Raw genomic sequence first — 19,512 nt, 5'->3', positions numbered from 1 at the left:
CCTCGTGCTCACTCTCTCTGGCTCTCTCTCTCTCTCCCTCTCGCTCTCTTTCTCTTCCACTCTCCCTCTGTTTCTCACTCTCACTCTTGCTCTGTCTCACTGTTTGTCCCTCTCTCTCGCACTGTCTTGCACTCTCTGTCTCTCTCCCTCCCCCCCCCCCTCTCTCTTTCTGTCTGTCTCTCTCTTGTCTTACTCTCTGTATCTCGGTCTAGGTCTCTCACTCTATCTCTTGCTATGTCTCTCTCTCTGTCTCTCTCTTTGTCTCTCTCTCTGTCTGTCTCTCTCTCTCTCTCACTGTCTCGCTCCGTCGCTGTCTTGCCTTCTCTCCTCTTGCTGTCTCTCGCTGTCGCTCTCTCTCTCTCTCTCTTTCGCACTCAGTTTCTCTTGCTATCTCTCGCTGTCTGTTTCTCTCTCTTTCTGTCTGTCTCTCGCTCTCTCTCTGTCTGTCTCTCGCTCTTTCTTCCTCTCTCTGTCTCTGTCTGTATCTCTCTGTCTCTCTTTGTCTCTCTCACACTGTCTTGATCCCTCCCTGTCTCACTCTGTCTCGTTCTCTCTCTCTCCTCTTGCTGTCTCTCGCTGTCGCTCTCTCTCTTGTCTTCCCCTCTGTCTCTCTCGACCTCTTGCCATGTCTCTCTGTCTCACACTCTCGGTGTCTCTCTGTCTGACTCTCACTCTGTGTGTCTCTCTCTCTCCCTCTCACTATCTCTCCCTCTCCCTCTAGCTCTTTGTCTCTCTCACTTGCTCTATCTCTGTCTTGCTCTGTTACTTTCTCCACTGTCTCGCTCTCTGTCTCTCTCTTGCTCGCTCGCTGCCTCTTTGCCTTTCTCTCGCTCTTTTTCTCTCTTGCTCTCCCTCTCGTGCACTCTCTCTCTCATCTTGCTCTCTCTATCTCTGTCTCTCTCTTGCTCTCGTTCTCCCTCTTGCTGTCTCGCTCTCTCATTTTGCCTCTGTCTCTCTCTCTCTCTCACTTCTCTCACGCTCTCTCTATCTCTCACTTGCTCTCTCTCTTTATCTATGTCTCGCTCTGTCTCTATTACTCTCTCACTCTGTCTCTCTCGCTCTCTGTCTCTCTCGCTCTCTTCTCTCGCTCTCCTTTTCTCTTACTTTTGCTCTCTCAGTCGCTTTCTCGCTCTCTCTCACTCTGTCTCCCTCTTGCTCTCCAGCTCTCACACTCCCTCCCTCTATCTATCTCTTGTTCTCTCTCGCGCGCTCTCTCACCCTCTCGCGCTCTCTCTCTCTCCCTCGTGCTCTCTCTCTCTCCCTCGTGCTCCCTCTCTCCCTCGTGCTCTCTCTCTCTTCCTCTAGCTCTCTATGTCTTATTCTCACTCTGCCTCGCGCTCTCTCATTCTCCCTCTTGCTCTTTCCCTCTCACTCTCTCCCTCTCTCTCACTTTGTCTTTCTCTCACGTTCTCTCTTGCTCTCTCTGTTTTTCTCTCTCTATCTCTCGCTCTCTGTCTCTATCACTCTTGCTCTCTATCTCTCTCTTGCTGTCTCTCTCTCTCGCTGTCTCTCTCGTCTCTCTATCTCTCTCTCTCTTGCACTCTTTCTCCCTCTTGCTCTCTGTCTCGCGCTCTCTTTTTTTCTCTCTGTCTCTGTCTGTCTCTCTCTGTGTCTCTCTCTTATCTCGTTCTCTCACTCTCTCTTGCTCTCTCTCACTCTCTTTTGCTCTCCGTCTCTCTCTATTACTCTGGTTTAGCACACTGGGTTAAATCGCTTGCTTTGAAAGCAGACCAAGGCAGGCCAGCAGCACGGTTCAATTCCCGTACCAGCCTCCCCGAACAGGCGCTGGAATGTGGCGACTCGGGGCTTTTCACAGTAACTTCACTTGAAGCTTACTTGTGATAATAAGCGATTTTCATTACTCGCTCTGTCTCTCTCTCTCTTGCTCATTGTCTCTCTCTCACTCTCTCTTGCTCTCCATCTCTCTCTCTCTATTACTCTCGTTCTGTCTCTCTCTCTCTTGCTCATTGTCTCCCTCTTGCTGTCTCGCTCTCTCTCGTTTTGTCTCTGTCTCGCTCTCCTCACTCTCCTTTTGCTCTTTGTCTCGTTCTTTCTTTCTTGCTCTCTCTCTGTCTCTCTCTCTTTGTCTCACTCTGTCTCTCGCTCTCTCACTCTCGCTTTCTTTCCCTCTCACCCTCGCCCTCTTGCTCTCTCACAGTTTTTCTCTCTCTATCTCTCGCTCTGTCTCTCTGTCGCTGTCTCTCTCTCTTGCTCTCGTTCTCCCTCTTGCTCTCTGTCTCGGTGTCTCATTTTGTCTCTCTCTGTCTCTCTCTCTTCTCTCATGCTCTCTATTTCTCACTTGCTCTCTCTCTCTATATCTATGTCTCGCTCTGTCTCTCTTGCTCTCCTTCTCTCTTACTTTCGCTCTCTTTCAGTCGCTCTCTCTCTCACTCTGTCTCTCTCTTGCTCTCCAGCTCTCTCACTAACTCCCTCTGTCTATATCTCTTGTTCTCTCTCACGCGCGCTCTCTCTCCCTCGTGCTCTCTCTCTCTCTTCCCCTTGCTCTCTCTGTCTCGTTCTCACTCTGTCTCTCGCTCTCTCGTTCTCCCTCTCGCTCTCTTTCCCTCTCACTCTCTCCCCCTCGTTCTCTCTCGCTTTGTCTCTCTCTTGCTCTCTCTGTTTTTCTCTCTCTATCTCTCTCTTGCTCTCTGTCTCTATCACTCTTGCTCTCTATCTCTCTCTCTTGCACTCTTTCTCCTTCTTGCTCTCTGTCTCGCTCTCTCGTTTTGTCTCTGTCTGTCTCGCTCTCATCTTGTTCTCTCACTCTTGCTCTCTCTCTCTTGCTCTCTGTCTCTCTCTCTATTACTCTCGCTCTGTCGCTCTCTCTCTTGCTCGCAGTCTCCCTCTTGCTCTCTGTCTCACTCTCTCTCGTTTTGTCTGTCTCTGTCTCGCTCTCCTCACTCTCCTGTCACTCTATCTCTCGTTCTTTCTTTCTCACTCTGTTTCTCTCCCTGTCTCTCTCCCTCTGTCTCCCTCTTTGTCTCTCTCTCTCTGCCTCTGTTTCTCTCTGTCTCTCTTATCTCATTCTCTCTCTCACTCTTGCTCTCTGTCTCTCTCTATTACTCTTGCTTGCTGTCTCTCTCTCTCTTGCTCTGTCTCCCTCTTGCTCTCGTCTCTCTCTCTCGTTTTGTCTCTCTGTCTCTCTCCTCAGTCTCCTTTCGCTCTCTTTCTTGCTCTCTCTTTCTCTCACTCTGCGTTTCTCTCTGTCTCCCTCTCTCTGTCTCTCTCACACACTGCCTGTCTCTTGTTCTCTCTCACTCTGTCTCTCTGTTTCTGTCTCGGTCTCTCTCTCACTCTCTCTGTCTCTTGTTCTCTCACTCTCTCCTGCTTTGTCTCGCTCTCACTTGCTCTCTCTCGTTGCCGCGTTCTGTCTCTCGGTTTCTCTTGCCCCCTCTCACTTTCTCTCTCTCGCTCTCTAGGTGGATTCAGCCCTGGCGTCCGCAGACAACAAACAGAAGCAGCAGGAGCCTCCAGTTCTTCAGCCCGAAAATCGTCACCTGGGGATGGAGCCCCTGCAGCAGGAAGGTGTGCCTCAGATTCTGTCTTTGTTACCAACCCTTACTGCGATGCAGCTGGTCAAATCTCCCTCTGACCCTTCACCCTGTATGGAGCCGGTTCACCCCAGTCGTCGATACTTGGAGGAGTCAGAGGGTTTGGGGGAGGGGGCTAGAACAAGAGGCAGTGGGGACAGTACTGAGAAGGTTCACTGGGTTGATCCTGAGTGTGGAGGGATTTTCTATTGAGGAGAGGTTGAATAGGCTGGGCCTGTACTCATTGGAGTTTAGAAGAATGGGAGGCGACCTTATTGAGACATATCGGATTCTCAAGGGGCTTGACAGGGTAGATGCTGAGAGGATGTTTCCCCTTGTGGGGGAGTCTAGGACCAGAGGGCAGAATCTCAGAGTAAGGGGTCGCCCATTTAAGGCAGCTGAGGAGGAATTCTTCCTCGGAGAGGGTAGTGAATCTGTGGAATTCTTTACCGCAGAGAGCTGTAGAGGCTGGGTCATTCAGTATGTTCCAAGCTGAGAGAGACAGACTTTTAATCAGCAAGGGATTCAAGGGTTTTGGGGATAAGGCGGGAAAGCGGAGTTGAAGATTATATCAGATCAGCCATGATCTCATTGAATGGCGGATCACACTCGATGGGCCGAGTGGCCGACTTCTGCTCCTACGCCTCATGTCTCAGACATTACGCTCATTGTTTGACTTTTCTCTGTCCTTGTTGTAATCCAGATTGGCTTTGGTGTTCTTTTAGGGATTAAAAGTCGTCTTTGTTTCAGGGTCAGGAGTTAAAGGTTTCCCTATGTTTCAGGGTCGGAGGTCATACCGGAGCTGCTGAAATGTGAGTTCTGTGGGCGACTTGAACAGGCCGAGAAGTTCAAGAGATCAAAGAGATTCTGCTCAATGGCCTGTGCCAAAAGGTAAGGACAAAGGGCGCTTGCTGTGACCCCAGTCCCTCCCCTAAGAGTTACCCCCATACCCATCCGAGGATGACCTCCCCTTCCCCTGGACCACGCAGAGTGAAACTCAGGCTCATTGACCCGATCCCACCTTATGCTAATCGGATCCCCATGTGGCACCGGCCAGATCCACTGTGGCATTGATCAGATCCCATGTGATGATTCCCCTATCCCACATGGCTATGCTGCCCTGACCAGATCCTATCTGACGCAGATCTGATATTGTGCGGCACTAACTGGATCCCATGCGGCGCTGAGCAGATTCAGTTTGACACTATCATGTGGCGCTAACTAGATCCCATGTGTGACTGACCAGAACTGTGAGGCTCTAACTGGATCCTGTGTGCTGCAGGTACAATGTCAGCTGTAGGAAAGGGGTGCGACGCTTCACCATGGACAACCTGAGTCCACTCCACAAGGACAATGACCCTCGGATCGGACGCAGAACAACAAGGAAGGGAAGCGGAGACAGCACCCGGGTCAACGTTTCCAAGAAACATCTGAAGGTAACGGAATGAAGGACTTGGACTGAGGAATAGCTGTGTGTGTGTGTGTTATTACGATCAAAGGCTAGACCCCAACAGTGGCTAGGATACCAGACAGCAACCACAATATTTTAATTGTGCAAGTCTGAGGAAAGGATATCTCGCTCCAGGAGTGATTTCACAAAGAAATAGAGATATGGTATATTAAAACAAACTTTATTATGAACACAGGATTCAAATAATTTCCAATAGCTTACAATTACCCATTAACTTCTAACTGCTATCTTTTATCTCCATTTATGCAAAACCTATCTCAGGTCAAAATCCATCCCAGGAATACTTGCTGTAAAGAGATGTCTTGGATAAACCACTTTGAGAGAGAGTTCCTTCAGGAAACCAGCTTGCAGATTCTTGCCTGTGTTGATGAATTGGATGAGGGAATGTAAAATTTGCAGATGATACAAAGTTGGGTGGGAGGATGCAGATGCTTCAGCATGATTTGGACTGGACACATGAGGCTATCCACTTCTGTAGCAAAAATAGGAATGCAGAATATTATTTGAATGAGTGTAAAGTGAGAGAGGTGGATACTCAGCAAGACCTTGCTGTCCTTGTACATCAATCACTGAAAGTAGGCACGGAGGTACAGCTGGCAGTAAAGGCAAATGATCCATTGACCTTAATAGCAAGAGGATTGGAGTATAGGAATAGGGATTTTTTTTACTGCCATTATATAGGGCATTGGTGAGGAAGGATGATCTTGCTATGGAGGGAGTGCAGAGAAGGTTTAATCAGGTTAATTCCTGGGATGGCAAGACTCATATGAGGAAAGATTAAGTCAGGGAGGATTATATTCATTGGCGTTTAGAAGAGTGAGAGGGGAAACATAGAATAGGTACATTCAGAAAGAATGTTCCCGATTATGGGAGAGTCCAGAACTAATAATAATAATCTTTATTAGTGCCACAAGTAGGCTTACATTATTGCTGCAAAGAAGTTACTGTGAAAATCCCTTAATTGCCACACTCCGGGAGAATTCAGAATGTCCAATTCACCTAACAGCCGGTCTTTCGGGACTCGTGGGAGGAAACACATGCAGACTCCACACAGACAGTGACTCAAGCCGGGAATCGACCTGGGTCCTTGGCACGGTGAAGCAACAATGCTAACCACCATGCATGCCGCCCATAGGGGTCATAATTCGACTGAGGTGGGGAGAAATCTCTCCACTCAGAGTGATGAATATGTGGAATTCACTCCACACTAAAGCACTTGAGGCCGAAACATTGTGTCATTTCAAGACGGAATTAGATCTAACTGTTGGGGCTAAAGGGATCGAGGGATACGCAGGGGGTGGGGAAGAGGCTGGATCAAGGTATAGAATTTGGTGATCAGCCATGATCATAATGAAAGGCAGAATGCCCTCCTCCTATTTTCAAGTATGTTTCCATGTAAATTATTGTTTAACTTACCAACATTTGACAAAGCCGCTGTCTGTTCATATCCCAATCAAAACTGAAACTCTTCACCTGACTACTTCAGCCCCCAGCCCCTCCATTAACTACATCATCTTACTAAAGCTAAACACTATCACTAATTATCTTTTCACAATACCTTCATTGCAGTGTTAATGTAAGCTTACTTGTGATAATAAATATTATCTACCCCGCCCCCCCAACCAAGTCACAAAGCCTGGCTCTTCTTTCAAACCAGGACTGCAGCAGTCACACACACACTAACCCAGGCTTTTAAACCTTAGTCCAATACCTATAATACAATAGAATATCCAAAACTCATCATTGCTGCATCCGTCTCCCTCGTTCTCCCTCTCTAGTTCCTTGCTCAATGGTTGAGGCTGTACGATGAGGTTTAAACCCCACTCTGCCCGTCTCTCTCTCTCTCAAACAGAATCCGGAGGATTCCTGTCAGGTGTCAGATAATTCCAGCTACGATGAGGCCCTGTCTCCCCTTTCTCCGAATCTGGTGCAACTTCGGCAGTGCGATCGGGAATCAAAGAACGCTGCTGCAGGAATGCCAGACCTGATGGGAATTAATCCCAGTTTCCGGAATGGGAGTCCTGGACTCTGGTCTGTGGAGCAAGTTCATGATTTCATTTGCTCTCTTCCTGGTGAGTAACTCCATTCTGATTAAATCACGCCTGTACCTCTCGAGCGGTGTGCAGCAGGGCGTGTCACCGTATGCACACGTGTTTTTGTGTGGGTGCGTTTGCGCGTGCATCACATGTTTATGTGCCATTATGTCCTCCCCATCTCTCCCTCTGCAGGTTGCCAGGACCTCGCTGAAGAATTCCGCTCCCAGGAGATCGATGGACAGGCTCTGCTTTTACTGAAAGAGGAACATTTGATGAGTGCAATGAACATGAAGCTCGGCCCTGCCCTCAAGATCTGTGCCCGTATCAACCTGCTGAAAGAACCATAGACAGGAGGGGGGGGGGGGGCGTCAGGAGCAGGAGGGAGGCTGAAGCCGACAGACCAACCAATCGTCAAAATCAGAGGGCCCAGCCATATCTCCCTCCGTCTCCCCCGAGAGCGAGCGATAGAGTGAAAGTGTGTAAACCTGGCTCACCCCTCAGGGAGCGGAGAATAGTGTGAATGATATCGGAAATGATTGCGAGAAAGAGACTGAAAGTGAGTGAGAGAGTGAGTGTGTTTGCAAGCCCAGCCGATTTCTATTGAACCAAAGCTGTGAGCAGCTCTCCTCGTTAACGAGTAACGTCGGCATCATAGGATGGCAGGAACCTTCCAGCATCATTGGCCGTGCTGTTGGCTAATCACCTGGAGTACAGGCCTTTGCCGCTTCCTCTGACACCCCCTCCACCCTCAAGACACACAGCAGTGACCCGGATATCTGGTTAATGCTAGTGGACTTTTGAGTGGGGGTGCAATATTCCAATTTCTACCCTGGGTCAGCCTCTGAAATCAATATAGAAATATATCCAAATATACATCTTCAAATAAATCAAACTCAATCCACCCCAAGGGTGTTGACTGTTTTGTGTGTGTGTGTGGGGGGGGGGGGGGGGGGGGAGGGAGGGAGGAGAAAGAGTTGGGACATGTGGAAACCCTCCAAAAACTTCAGATCAGAGGCAGGAGAGAAAATTTCAAAATTTTATTCAAAAACAAAGTTCAGAATTAACAATCGATATTCCTCCCCTCCCCCGCATTCTCGAATATCCCCCTCTGCACTCCACAGATAACCTCCTCCGCCGAGACACCCTCCTCAGAATAACATAATTACTGCACATTCAGAATCCCCCTTAATTAACACACACACTTATCATAGATTATCATAGAATTTACAGTGCAGAAGGAGGCCATTCGGCCCATCGAGGCTGCACCGGCTCTTGGAAAGAGCACCCAATCCCCATAACCCAGTAACTCCACGAAGGGCAATTTATCATGGCCAATCCACCTAACCTGCACATCTTTGGACTGTAGGAGGAAACCCACGGACACGGGGAGAACGTGCAGACTCCGCACAGACAGTGCTCCCTTACTCCACTCCTGCCACATTCCACCCAATAACGTTGTGGCCCCCCCAAAGACATCCCCTTCCTCCTCATAGATTTAACTGTGGATTTCCAAGTTGGGGAGCAGAAGCCAGACCGGAAACAGCACTCAGAGCAGAGAGAGAGAGAAAGAAGACTCGGGTGCACAGTGGGCATGGGCAGTGCCAGTGGGACCCGGGCACAGCAGAGAGAGCGAAGGTTCCAGTGGACGGTTAGAGGGCAGTGCAGCGGAACACTGGTACAGAGCAGAGAGAGCGAAGGTTCCAGTGGGCAGTGCAGCGGGACACTGGCACAGAGCAGAGGGCGAAGGTTCCAGTGGACGGTCAGTGGGACACTGGCACAGAGTAGAGAGAGAGAGACTGTTCCAGTGGACGGTCAGAGGGCAGTGCAGTGGGACACTGGCATGCACGTTCACATAGGCAGGAGATGTTCATCTCGTTCCTCTTCATCCTCCTCTCCTAGCTGCTCATCTCCCACTCCTCTGTACGCCGCGGCTGCAGTGCGAGGTTTGGACCGGAATACAAAATCACAGCCATCCTAATACAGAGAGAGAGAGACAGAGAATGGGTCAAACAAACAGATAGAAAGTGGGGGAGTTTGGGGGGGGGGGCGGGGAGGAGGAGAGAGAGGGAAAATTAACACTATGATGTGGAGATGCCGACGTTGGACTGGGATGGGCACAGAAGTCTTCCAGCACCAGGTTAAAGTCCAACAGGTTTATTTCGAATCACTAGGTATCATCCCGCGTTGTTGACTTTGTCTGTGTGTGTTTCTGGAACCAACCTCTTCATTCACCTGAAGGAGCTGTCCTCCGAAAGCTAGTGATTCGAAACAAACCTGTTGGACTTTAACCTGGTGTAAGACTTCATACTGTTAACACCATGTCACACTGCTGTGGGTCTGGAGTCGCGTGTAGTCCAGACGAGGCAAGGACAGCAGATTTCCTACCCGAAAGGACATTGTGAACCAGGTAGGTTTTCTTTTTACAACAATCGATGATAGTTTCAGAGTTATTATTACGGGGATTAGTGCTATAATCCAGATTTATTTAATTGGATATAAATTCCAGCAGATTTGAACACGTCCCCAGAACTGGGTCTCTGGATTAACAATCCCCCCCCCCCCTCATTCTACCCCAGCAGAGGGGGATGCAGCCCCTTCCCATATCGGAGGGGGATTAACCCTCTTACACACACCAGGCAACCCGATCCCCTATCAGAGGCAGGATAAGCTGAATCAGGGACCGTGGTGGTTTACTTACGGCTGTTAAGTTGCCCAGTTCTTGCCAGAAGTAATAGTTTGGAAATTGTTCAAAACCTTTCGCCCTGATCACCAATCGCTGATATAAAAATCCACCCAGGATATAGACTGTGATCAGCACCAGGAACCTACCAGGAAAGAGGGAGAGACTGTTTCAGGACACAAGCAGGCTAAAACAGGATATAGACAGGTTGAGAGAGTGGGCAAAGTTCTGGCACATGGAGAATTATGTAGGAAAATATGGAATTCTCCATTTTGGCAACAAGAATAAAAAAAGCTCACAACTAAGAGAGCACAGATCTCGGAGGTGCATTAATCTCAGGAGGCTGGTGTACTGGTAGAATAGAGATCAGGAAAGAGAATCAAATGTTATTGTTTATTGTGAGGGGAATTAAAGACAAAAGTAGGGAGGTTATTGCTTCCATTATACAGAATATTGGTGAGACCACATCTGGAGTATTGTGTACAGTATTGGTCACCTTATTTAAGGAAAGGTGTAAATGTGTTAGAATCAGTTCAGAGAAGGTTTGCTGGACTAGTATCAGGAATGGGCGGGATGCTTTATGGGGAAAGGTGGGAGAGGTTAGGTTTGTATCCACTGTGGAGTTCAGAAGAGTGAGAGACAACTCGATCAAAACCTGAGATATTGACTGAGTGGATGTGGAATCCTGAGGGATATCGACAGAGTGGACGTGGAATCCGGAGGGATATTGACAGTGTGGATGTGGAATCCTGAGGGGTATTGACAGGGTGGATGTGGAATCCTGAGGGGTATTGACAGAGTGGATGTGGAATCCTGAGGGGTATTGACAGGCTGGATGTGGAATCCTGAGGGATATCGACAGGGTGGATGTGGAATCCTGAGGGGTATTGACAGAGTGGATGTGGAATCCTGAGGGGTATTGACAGGGTGGATGTGGAATCCTGAGGGATATCGACAGGGTGGATGTGGAATCCTGAGGGATATCGACAGAGTGGACGTGGAATCCTGATGGGTATCGACAGGGTGGATGTGGAATCCTGAGGGATATTCACAGGATCGATGTGGAAAGGATGTTTGCTCTGGTGGGAGAATCTAGACCGAGGGGGTCACTGTTTACCAATGAGGGGTCGTCTATTTAAAACATAAATGAGGGAGATTATTGAGAGTGTCGTGAGTCTCTGGTATTCTCTTCCTGAAGAGGCAATGGAAGAAGAATCTTTAAATAGTTTGTAAGTTTGAGCTGGATTCCTGGTTAAGAAGGGGGCAAAAGGTTATCGGGGTGAGGCGGGAATGTTAAGTTGAAGGAACAATTCGATCAGAAAGAATCTGAATGAACAGCGGGGGCATAGGGATCTCGTGTCCCTAACTCGTATCGATTTAACGTTCTATCAATCACAACTCTCACCCCACTCCCATAATCAGAGTCCCAAATTCAAACCTCATCGTCACACACACAACCTGACAATGGTACTGAAGACTTGAGTTCCAGAACTTGCCGGAAGCTGTCCCAGTACAATACTGTTGCCCAGGTGTGTCCTGTACCCAAGAAACAGAACAAATCCAACCCGGCCAATTACTGCCCTATCGGTCTACTCTCCATCATCAGCAAAGGGATGGAAGGAGTCATTAACAGTGCTATCACGCACTTACGCAGCAGCAACCTGCTTACGGACGCTCAGTTTAGGTTCCGGGTAACTCAGCTCCTGACCTCATTACAGCCTTGTTTCAAATATGGACAAAAGAGCTGAATGAGGCAAGAATGACTGCCCTTGACATCAAGGCAGCATTTGATTGAGTGTGGCATCAAGGAACCCTCGCTAAACTGGAGTCGATGGGAATCGGGTGAAACTCTCCGCTGGTTGGAGTCATACCCGGCACAAAGATGGTTGTGATTGTTGGAGGTTAATCATCTCAGCTCCATGACATCACTGCAGGAGTTCCTCAGGATAGTGTCTTAGGCCCAACCACAAGACCATCAGACATAGGAGCAGAATTAGGCCACTTGGACCATCGTCTGCTCTGCTATTCAATCATGGCTCATATCTTTCTCATCCTCATCCATCTCCCAATAATTAATCCTTATTAATCAAGAACCTACTTATCTCTGTCTTAATAGACACTCTCAGTAATTTGGCCTCCACAGGCCTTTTGCGCAAAGTGTTCCACAGATTCACCACCCTCTGGCTGAAGAAATTCCTCCTCATCTCAGTTTTAAAGATCGTCCCTTTAGCCTGAGATTGTGTCCTCTGCTTCTAGCTTTTTAAAAAATAAATTTGGTGTACCCAATTAATTTTTTCCAATTAAGGGGCAATTTAGTGTGTTCAATCCACCTATCTTGCACATCTTTGGGTTGTGGAGGCGAAACCCACGCAAACACGGGGAGAATGTGCAAACTCCACATGGACAGTGACCCAGAGCCGGGATCGAACCTGGAACCTGGACGCCATGAGACTGCAGGGCTAACCCACTGCGCCACCGTGCTGCCCTTGCTTCTAGCTTTTCCTGCAAGTGGAATCATCCTCTCCACATCGACTCTATCCAGGCCTCGCAGTATCCTGTAAGTTTCAATAAGATCTTCCCCTCCCTCATCCTTCTAAACTCCAACAAGTACAGACCCAGAGTCCTCATCACTTCCTCATACGCCAAGCTCTTCATCCAGGGATCATTCTTGTGAACCTCTCTGGACCCTTCGAAGGCCAGCACATCCTTCCTTAGATAAGAGGCCGAAAACTGCTCACAATAATCCAAATGGGGTCTGACCAGAGCCTTATACAGCCTCAGAAGTACATCTCTGGTCTTGTATTCTAGCCCTCTCGACATGAATGTTAACATTTGAACCTGCACATTAAACTTTAGAGAATCGTGAACAAGGCCTCCCAAGTCCCTTTGTGCTTCTGATTTCCCCATTTAGAAAATAGTCCTTTGGCTCCATTCCTCCTTACAAAGTGCAAACCGCACACTTTTCCACATTGTATTCCATCTGTCACTTCATTGCCCACTCTCCGAGCCTGTCCAAATCCTTCTTCAGACCCCCTGCTTCCTCAATACTACCTGTCCCTCTACAGATGTTTGTATCATCTGCAAACTGAGCAATAGTTCCTTCTTCCAGATCATTAATGCATATTGTGAAAAAATTGTGGTCTCAGCACCAACGCCTGCAGCATACCACTAGTCACCGGCTGCCATCCTGAAAAAGATCCCTTTATCTCCACTCTCTGCCTTCTGCCAGTCAGCCAATCCTCTATCCATGCCAGGATCGTACCCGTAACACCATGAGCTCTTAACTTATTTGCCAGTCTCCTATGCGGCACCTTGTCAAAGGCCTTCTGGAAATCTAAATAAATCACATCCACTGGTTCTCCTTTGTCTAACTTCCTTGTTACTTCCTCAAAGAACTCCAATAGATTTTTCAGACATGACCTCCTCTTGATGAAGCCGTGCTGACTCAGTCTTATTTTATCTTGCACTTCCAAGCACTCCGTGATCTCATCTTTAAGAATGGTCTCCGAAGTCAGGCTAACCGACCTATAATTTCCCGTCTTCTGCCTCCCTCCCTTCTTAAAACAGGGTGTTACATTAGTTACTTTCCAGTCCTCTGGGACCCTTCCTGCCTCCAGTGATTCCTGAAAGATCATCACCAATGCCTCCACAATCTCCTCAGCTATCTCTTTAGGACTCTGGGGTGTAGTTCATCCTGTCCAGGTGATTTATCCACCATCAGACCTTTCAGTTTCCCCAGAACCTTCTCCTTAGTGATGGCCACAGCACTCACCTCTGCCTCCTGGAGCTCTGGCATCCCCCTGGTGTCTTCCACCGTGAATTCATAGAATTTACAGTGCAGAAGGAGGCCATTTGGCCCATCGAGTCTGCACCGGCTCTTGGAAAGAGCACCCTACCAAGGTCAACACCTCCACTCTATCCCCATAAACCCCAGTAACCCCACTCAACACTAAGGGCAATTTTGGACACTAAGGGCAATTTATCATGGGTCAATCCACCTAACCTGCACATCTTTGGACTGTGGGAGGAAACCAGAGCACCCGGAGGAAACCCACGCACACACGGGGAGGATGTGCAGACTCCGCACAGACAGTGACCCAAGCTGATTCGAACCTGGGACCCTGGAGCTGTGAAGCAATTGCGCTATCCACAATGCTACCGTGCTGCCGTGAAGACTGATGCAAAGTAACTATTCAGTTCCTCTGCCATTTCTTTGTTTCCTCTGATTACTGCTCCAGCCACATTTTCCAGTGCTCCAATTTTTACCTCTCTTCAGCACCCTTCCATCATAAGGTCAGAAGTGGGATGTTCGCTGATGACTGAACAATGTTCAGCACCATTCGTAACCCCTCGGATACCATGCAGCCCTAGTCTAAAACAGGGAAATCTTGCAAAAACTATCTTTTAGTATAGGATCCCTACAATGCAGGAGGAGGCCCAGCGAGTCTGTACTGATCTTCAGAAAGAGGACCCTACCTAGGCCCACCCTATCCCCATAACCCCACCTAACCTGTACATCTTTGGACATGGAGGGGCAATTAGCATGGCCAATCCACCTAACCTGCACATCTTTGGACTGTGGGAAGAAACCCATGCATAGAATTTACAGTGCAGGAGGCTATTCGGCCCATTGAGTTTGCACCGGCCCCTGTAAAGAGAACCCTACTTAAGCCCCCACCTCCACCCTATCCCCGTAACTCAGTAACCCCACCCAACCTTTTTGGACACTAAGGGCAATTTAGCATGGCCAATCCACCTAACCTGCACATCTTTGGACTGTGGAGGAAACCGGAGCACCCGGGGCAGTGAAACCCACGCGCACACGGGTGAGAACGTGCAGACTCTGCACAGACCGTGACCCAAGCTGGGAATCGGACCTGGGACCCTGGAGCGGTGAAGCAACTGTGCTAACCACTGTGCTACCGTGCTGCCCACCGGGAGAACGCGCAAACTCCACACAATCACCCAAGGACGGAATGGAACCAGGTCCCTGGCGCTGTGGGGCAGCAGTGCTAACCACTGTGCCATCTTGCTTTCCCGGAGTTAGTTGCACCTGTACTCATTGGGATTGAGAAGAATGAAGTGCTTATTGAGACATACAGGATTCTCAGGGGACTTGATAGGGTAGATGATAGCGTCTCGGACCAGACGGTATTCCCTTTGTGGGAGAGTCTAAGGTCAAAGGGCAAAATCTGAGTAAGGAGTCACCTATTTAAGATTGTGATGAGGAGGAAATTCTTCTCTCGGAGCGTAGTGAGTCTGTGGAATTGTTCACTGCAGAGAGCTGTGGGAGGCTGGGCCGTTAAGTATGTTCAAGGCTGAGAGAGACAGAATCAGTGAGGGAATCTTGCGTTATGGGGGTTTATGGTGGGAAAGTGGAGTTGAGGAATTATCACCTCAGATCAGTTACAATCTTATGAAAAGCAGAAACAGATTCAATGGGCCAATTGGTCTACTTATGGTGAAGACCCAGACAATACCCAGCCTTGGGCTGGCAAGTGGCAACTTACATTCGCGCCACATGTCAGGCACTGAGCATCTCCAGTAAGAGGGATCCAACCAACCCCCCATGACATTCAATGGCATTACCATTGCTGAATCCCCCGCTATTAACATCCTGGGCGTTACCATTGACCAGAAACTGAACTAGACCCAGCCATATAAATACTGTGGCTACAAGAGCAGCTCCGAGACTGGGAAGCCTGCGAGAATAACTCGCCTCCTGACACCCCAAAGTCTGTCCACAAGACAGAATGTAATGGAACACTCTCCACTCGCCTGGATGAGGGCAGCTCCCAACAACACTTAACAAGCTTGTCACCATCCAGGACACAGCAACCACACAAACTTTCACTCCACCACTGACCATAGTGGCAGCCGTGTACCGTGTATAAGATACACTGCCCAATCTGCGCCCCACCCCATGCGGCCCGCATCACGTAACAGACTCACAGGATAAGGAGGACAGAGCAGGGCTGAGACGATGACTTGGTGGGGGCAGGCAGTCTTGCTGTCCAATTCAAACAGGTAAAAGCAGTCAGCAACCTTTTGCCGTTCCTCAAACACAGTGGTGAATGCAGCCTAGAAACCAGAGAGATCACAGTGAGCCGGTAGTGAAAGCAGAGGGATCGCACAGTTCCAGGGGCAAGTGGAGGGTGGGCAGGCGGGGGGGAGACCGGGGGGGAAGGGGCGGGCAGAGCGAGCGGGGTGGGGAGGCGGTCACCCCCGGGCGGGGGGGGTCACCCCCGGGCCGGGGGGGGGGGTTCCCCCCCGGGGCGGGCGGGTCACCCACGGGCGGAGGGGGGGGGGTCACCCACAGGCGGAGGGGGGGGGGGGTCACCCACGGGCGGAGGGGGGGGGGGTCACCCACGGGCGGAGGGGTGTCACCCACGGCGGAGGGGGTGTCACCCACGGGCGGAGGGGGTGTCACCCACGGGCGGAGGGGGTGTCACCCACGGGCGGAGGGGGTGTCACCCACGGGCGGAGGGGGTGTCACCCACCGGGCGGAGGGGGTGTCACCCACGGGCGGAGGGGGTGTCACCCACGGGCGGAGGGGGTGTCACCCCACGGGGCGGAGGGGGTGTCACCCACGGGCGCGGGGGGCCGAGGGGGTCACCTCCGGGTCGGGGGGGGGGGGGGGGGGTGGGGGGAAAGAGGGGGTCACCACCGGGGGGGGGGGGGGGGGGGGGGGAGAGGGGGTCACCACGGGCTGGGGGGGGGGGCAGAGGGGGTCACCCCCGGGCGGGGCGGAGGGGGTCACCCCTGGGCGGGGGGGACGGACGGAGGGGGTCACTCACGGCCGAGGGGGGGTGGAGGGGGGGGGGTCAACCCCGGGTGGGGGGGGGGGGGGGGGGGGGGGCAGAGGGGGTCACCCCCGGGCGGGATGCGGGGGCAGAGGGGGTCACCGCGGGGCGGAGGGGGTCACCCCCCGGGTGGGAGGCGGAGGGGCGGGAAGGCCGGTCACCCCCGGGCGGGAGGGGCATAGGGGGGTCAACCATGGGCGGGGGGGGGTCAAACCCTGGGCCAGGGGGGGGCGGAGGGGGTCACCGCCGGGCGGAGGGAGGTCAACCCCAGGCGGGGGTGGGGGGGGGGCTCACCCCCGGGCAGGGGGGGGGGGGGGGTCTGTCACCCCCGGGCAGGGGGGCGGAGACGGTAGTGAAAGCAGAGGGATCGCACAGTTCCATGGGAACGTGGAGGGTGGGCAGGCGGGGGGGGGGCGGAGGGGGTCACTCACGGCCGAGGGGGCGGAGGGGGTCACCCCCCGGGCGGGAGGGGCGGAGGGGGGGGTCAAGCCCGGGCGGGAGGGGCGGAGGGAGGGTCAAGCCGGGGCGGGAGGGGCGGAGGGAGGGTCAACCCCGGCGGGAGGGGCGGAGGGAGGGTCAACCCGGGCGGGAAGGGGCGGAGGGAGGGTCAACCCGGGCGGGAGGGGCGGAGGGAGGGTCAACCCCGGGCGGGAGGGGCGGAGGGAGGGTCAACCCCGGGCGGGAGGGGCGGAGGGAGGGTCAACCCCGGGCGGAAGGGGCGGAGGGAGGGTCAACCCCGGGCGGGAGGGGCGGAGGGAGGGTCAACCCCGGGCGGGAGGGGCGGAGGGAGGGTCAACCCCGGGCGGGAGGGGCGGAGGAGGGTCAACCCCAGGCGGGGGGTGGGGGGGGGGGGGCAGAGGGGGTCCCGGGCGAGAGGCGGGGGGGCAAGAGGGGGTCACCCCCAGGCGGAGGCGGGGGCAGAGGGGGTCACCCCCGGGCTGGGACATTGAATGGAGCAAAATTCGAGGGAATCAGAGAGATCTCACACAGATTTCTGGGGCTGTGGCAGAACCATTTGAATAATTTGGCGATACTTACACCGAGGACACTGGGATCACAGGAGATCATGACCATTCCCGACGTTTTTCTCCATTGCAGTGATTGGCATAGCGGTCACCATCGCCATAGATCAGAATAATCCAATCGCCTGGATTTGGGACAGAGACAAAATCTTCTTAAAATCAAGATTCATCGTCACACACTGGAATATTTCAACAGAGTAAATCTCCCTCGACACTTCCCCATCAAACGCAGCATGGTGACACAGTGGTTAGCAGTGCTGCCTCACAGTGCCAGGAACGTTTGCACGCCCTCCCCGTGTCTGCTTGGGGTTCCTCTGGGCGCTCCAGTTTCTTGCCATAGTCCAAAGATGTGCAGGTTAGGTGGTCTGACCATGCTAAATCACCCCTTAGTGTCCAAAAAGGCATTAGTTGGGGTGTGGGCCTCACTAGCGTGCACTTTCAGAGGGTCAGTGGGGACCCGATGAGCCAAATGGCCTCCTTCTGCACAGTAGCGAATCTATGAAACACTCCCAGGACAGGGACAGCACGGGGTTAGATACAGAGTAAAGCTCCCTCTACACTGTCCCCATCAAACACTCCCAGGACAGGTACAGCACGGGGTTAGATACAGAGTAAAGCTCCCTCTACACTGTCCCCATCAAACACTCCCAGGACAGTGACAGCACGGGGTTAGATACCGAGTAAAGCTCCCTCTACACTGTCCCCATCAACATTCCCAGGACAGGTTACAGCACGGGTTAGATACAGAGTAAAGCTCCCTCTACACTGCCCCCATCAAACACTCCCAGGACAGGGTTCGATAGAGAGTAAAACTCTCTCTACACTTACTGCCTCCAATAATCTGTGTTGAATTGATTCTTCCAATGACCTTCGTCTCATTCTTCTTGCTCTGCTGAATGAGTCCAGCAAATGGATGATTGTCGATGGCCGCGCACACTCGGAAAGAATAAGTGTATGTCTCCATCGTCGAACTCTCTGTGCTCGTCATGCTAAAACTGAGAAAACATCGAAAAGACAGCCTCAAACACTGGTTGAGTAGCCAATTTGCTGCAGAGATCAGCTCCCACCTCCAAGCTGCACATCCCTGTCTATCTCGAACTTCCTCTCGCTGGTGCAGCTTCCCCCTATTTCTGTCTGTCTCTGGAACTCCGCTTCTCGCTGTTACTCTTTCTCCCGTCTCTCTTCTTTCCTGCAATGTGGGCCAGGCCCAGCATTTATTACCCATCCTTATTGCCCCTCGAGAAGCTGGGGGGGGGGGGGGGGGGTGAGCTGCAGTACGTCTATGGTGTAGGTACTCCCAAAGTGCTGTTAAGGAGGGAGTTCCAGGATTGTGGCCCAGCGACAGTGAAGGAACGGCGACATATTTCCAGGTTGGGATGACGAACGACTTGGAGGGGACGCTCCAGGCGGTGGTCCCAGGAACTGCTGCCTTGATGTCTGGGGCGGTCACTCACCCCTGGCATTCAGCTCTTTTGTCCATGTTTGAACCAAGGCTGCAATGAGGACAGGAGCTGAGTGACCCTGGCGGAATCCAAACAGAGTCCGTGAGCAGGTTATGGCCGAGTAAGTGCCTCTTGACAGCACTGTTGATGACTCCTTCCATCACTTTACTGATGATCGAGAATGGATTGATGGGGAGGTAATTGGCCAGGTTGGACTCGTCCTGCTGTGTGTATGGGACACACCTGAGCAATATTCCACATTGCTGGGGAGATGCCAGCGTTGTAGCTGTACTGGGACAGCTTGGCTACGGGGGGAAACAAAGTTCTGGAACTCAAGTCTGCAGGTTAGGTGGACTGGGCAGGGGGAGTGGGGCTGGCAGGGGGGAGTGGGGCTGTGGAAGGGTGCTCTTTCGGAGGATCAGTCTACGCTGCAGGGTCCTGTACGATACTATCGCTGCAACAGTGACAGGGCAGGGTGTCATTTACAAGTTCAGCACTTTCATTCCCTCGTCCATATCACATGAGGTT

General features: G+C 51.8%; 1 protein-coding gene and 1 pseudogene across 2 annotated transcripts in view; one reads left to right on the top strand and one right to left on the bottom strand.

Annotated features, from left to right (window-relative positions):
- Positions 1–7,938, top strand: part of LOC140392859 (polyhomeotic-like protein 1) — a 210,658-nt gene extending 202,720 nt beyond the window's left edge. For both annotated transcript variants that reach the window (XM_072478601.1, XM_072478600.1), the window contains 5 exons: positions 3,420–3,525; positions 4,313–4,421; positions 4,813–4,966; positions 6,854–7,073; positions 7,230–7,938. In XM_072478601.1, the coding sequence (XP_072334702.1) occupies positions 3,420–3,525; positions 4,313–4,421; positions 4,813–4,966; positions 6,854–7,073; positions 7,230–7,384 (744 nt within the window). In that variant the 3' untranslated portion in view covers positions 7,385–7,938. The remainder of the gene's footprint in view (positions 1–3,419; positions 3,526–4,312; positions 4,422–4,812; positions 4,967–6,853; positions 7,074–7,229) is intronic.
- Positions 7,939–8,059: 121 nt separating this feature from the next.
- The window catches only part of LOC140392861 (cation-dependent mannose-6-phosphate receptor-like), a 12,186-nt pseudogene continuing 733 nt past the window's right edge, over positions 8,060–19,512 (bottom strand).

This window comes from Scyliorhinus torazame, chromosome 16, assembly GCF_047496885.1.
Source record: "Scyliorhinus torazame isolate Kashiwa2021f chromosome 16, sScyTor2.1, whole genome shotgun sequence".
NCBI lineage: Eukaryota > Metazoa > Chordata > Chondrichthyes > Carcharhiniformes > Scyliorhinidae > Scyliorhinus > Scyliorhinus torazame.
The sequence above is the reverse complement of the archived record's forward strand: the minus strand, read 5'-3'. Positions and strand labels throughout refer to the sequence as shown.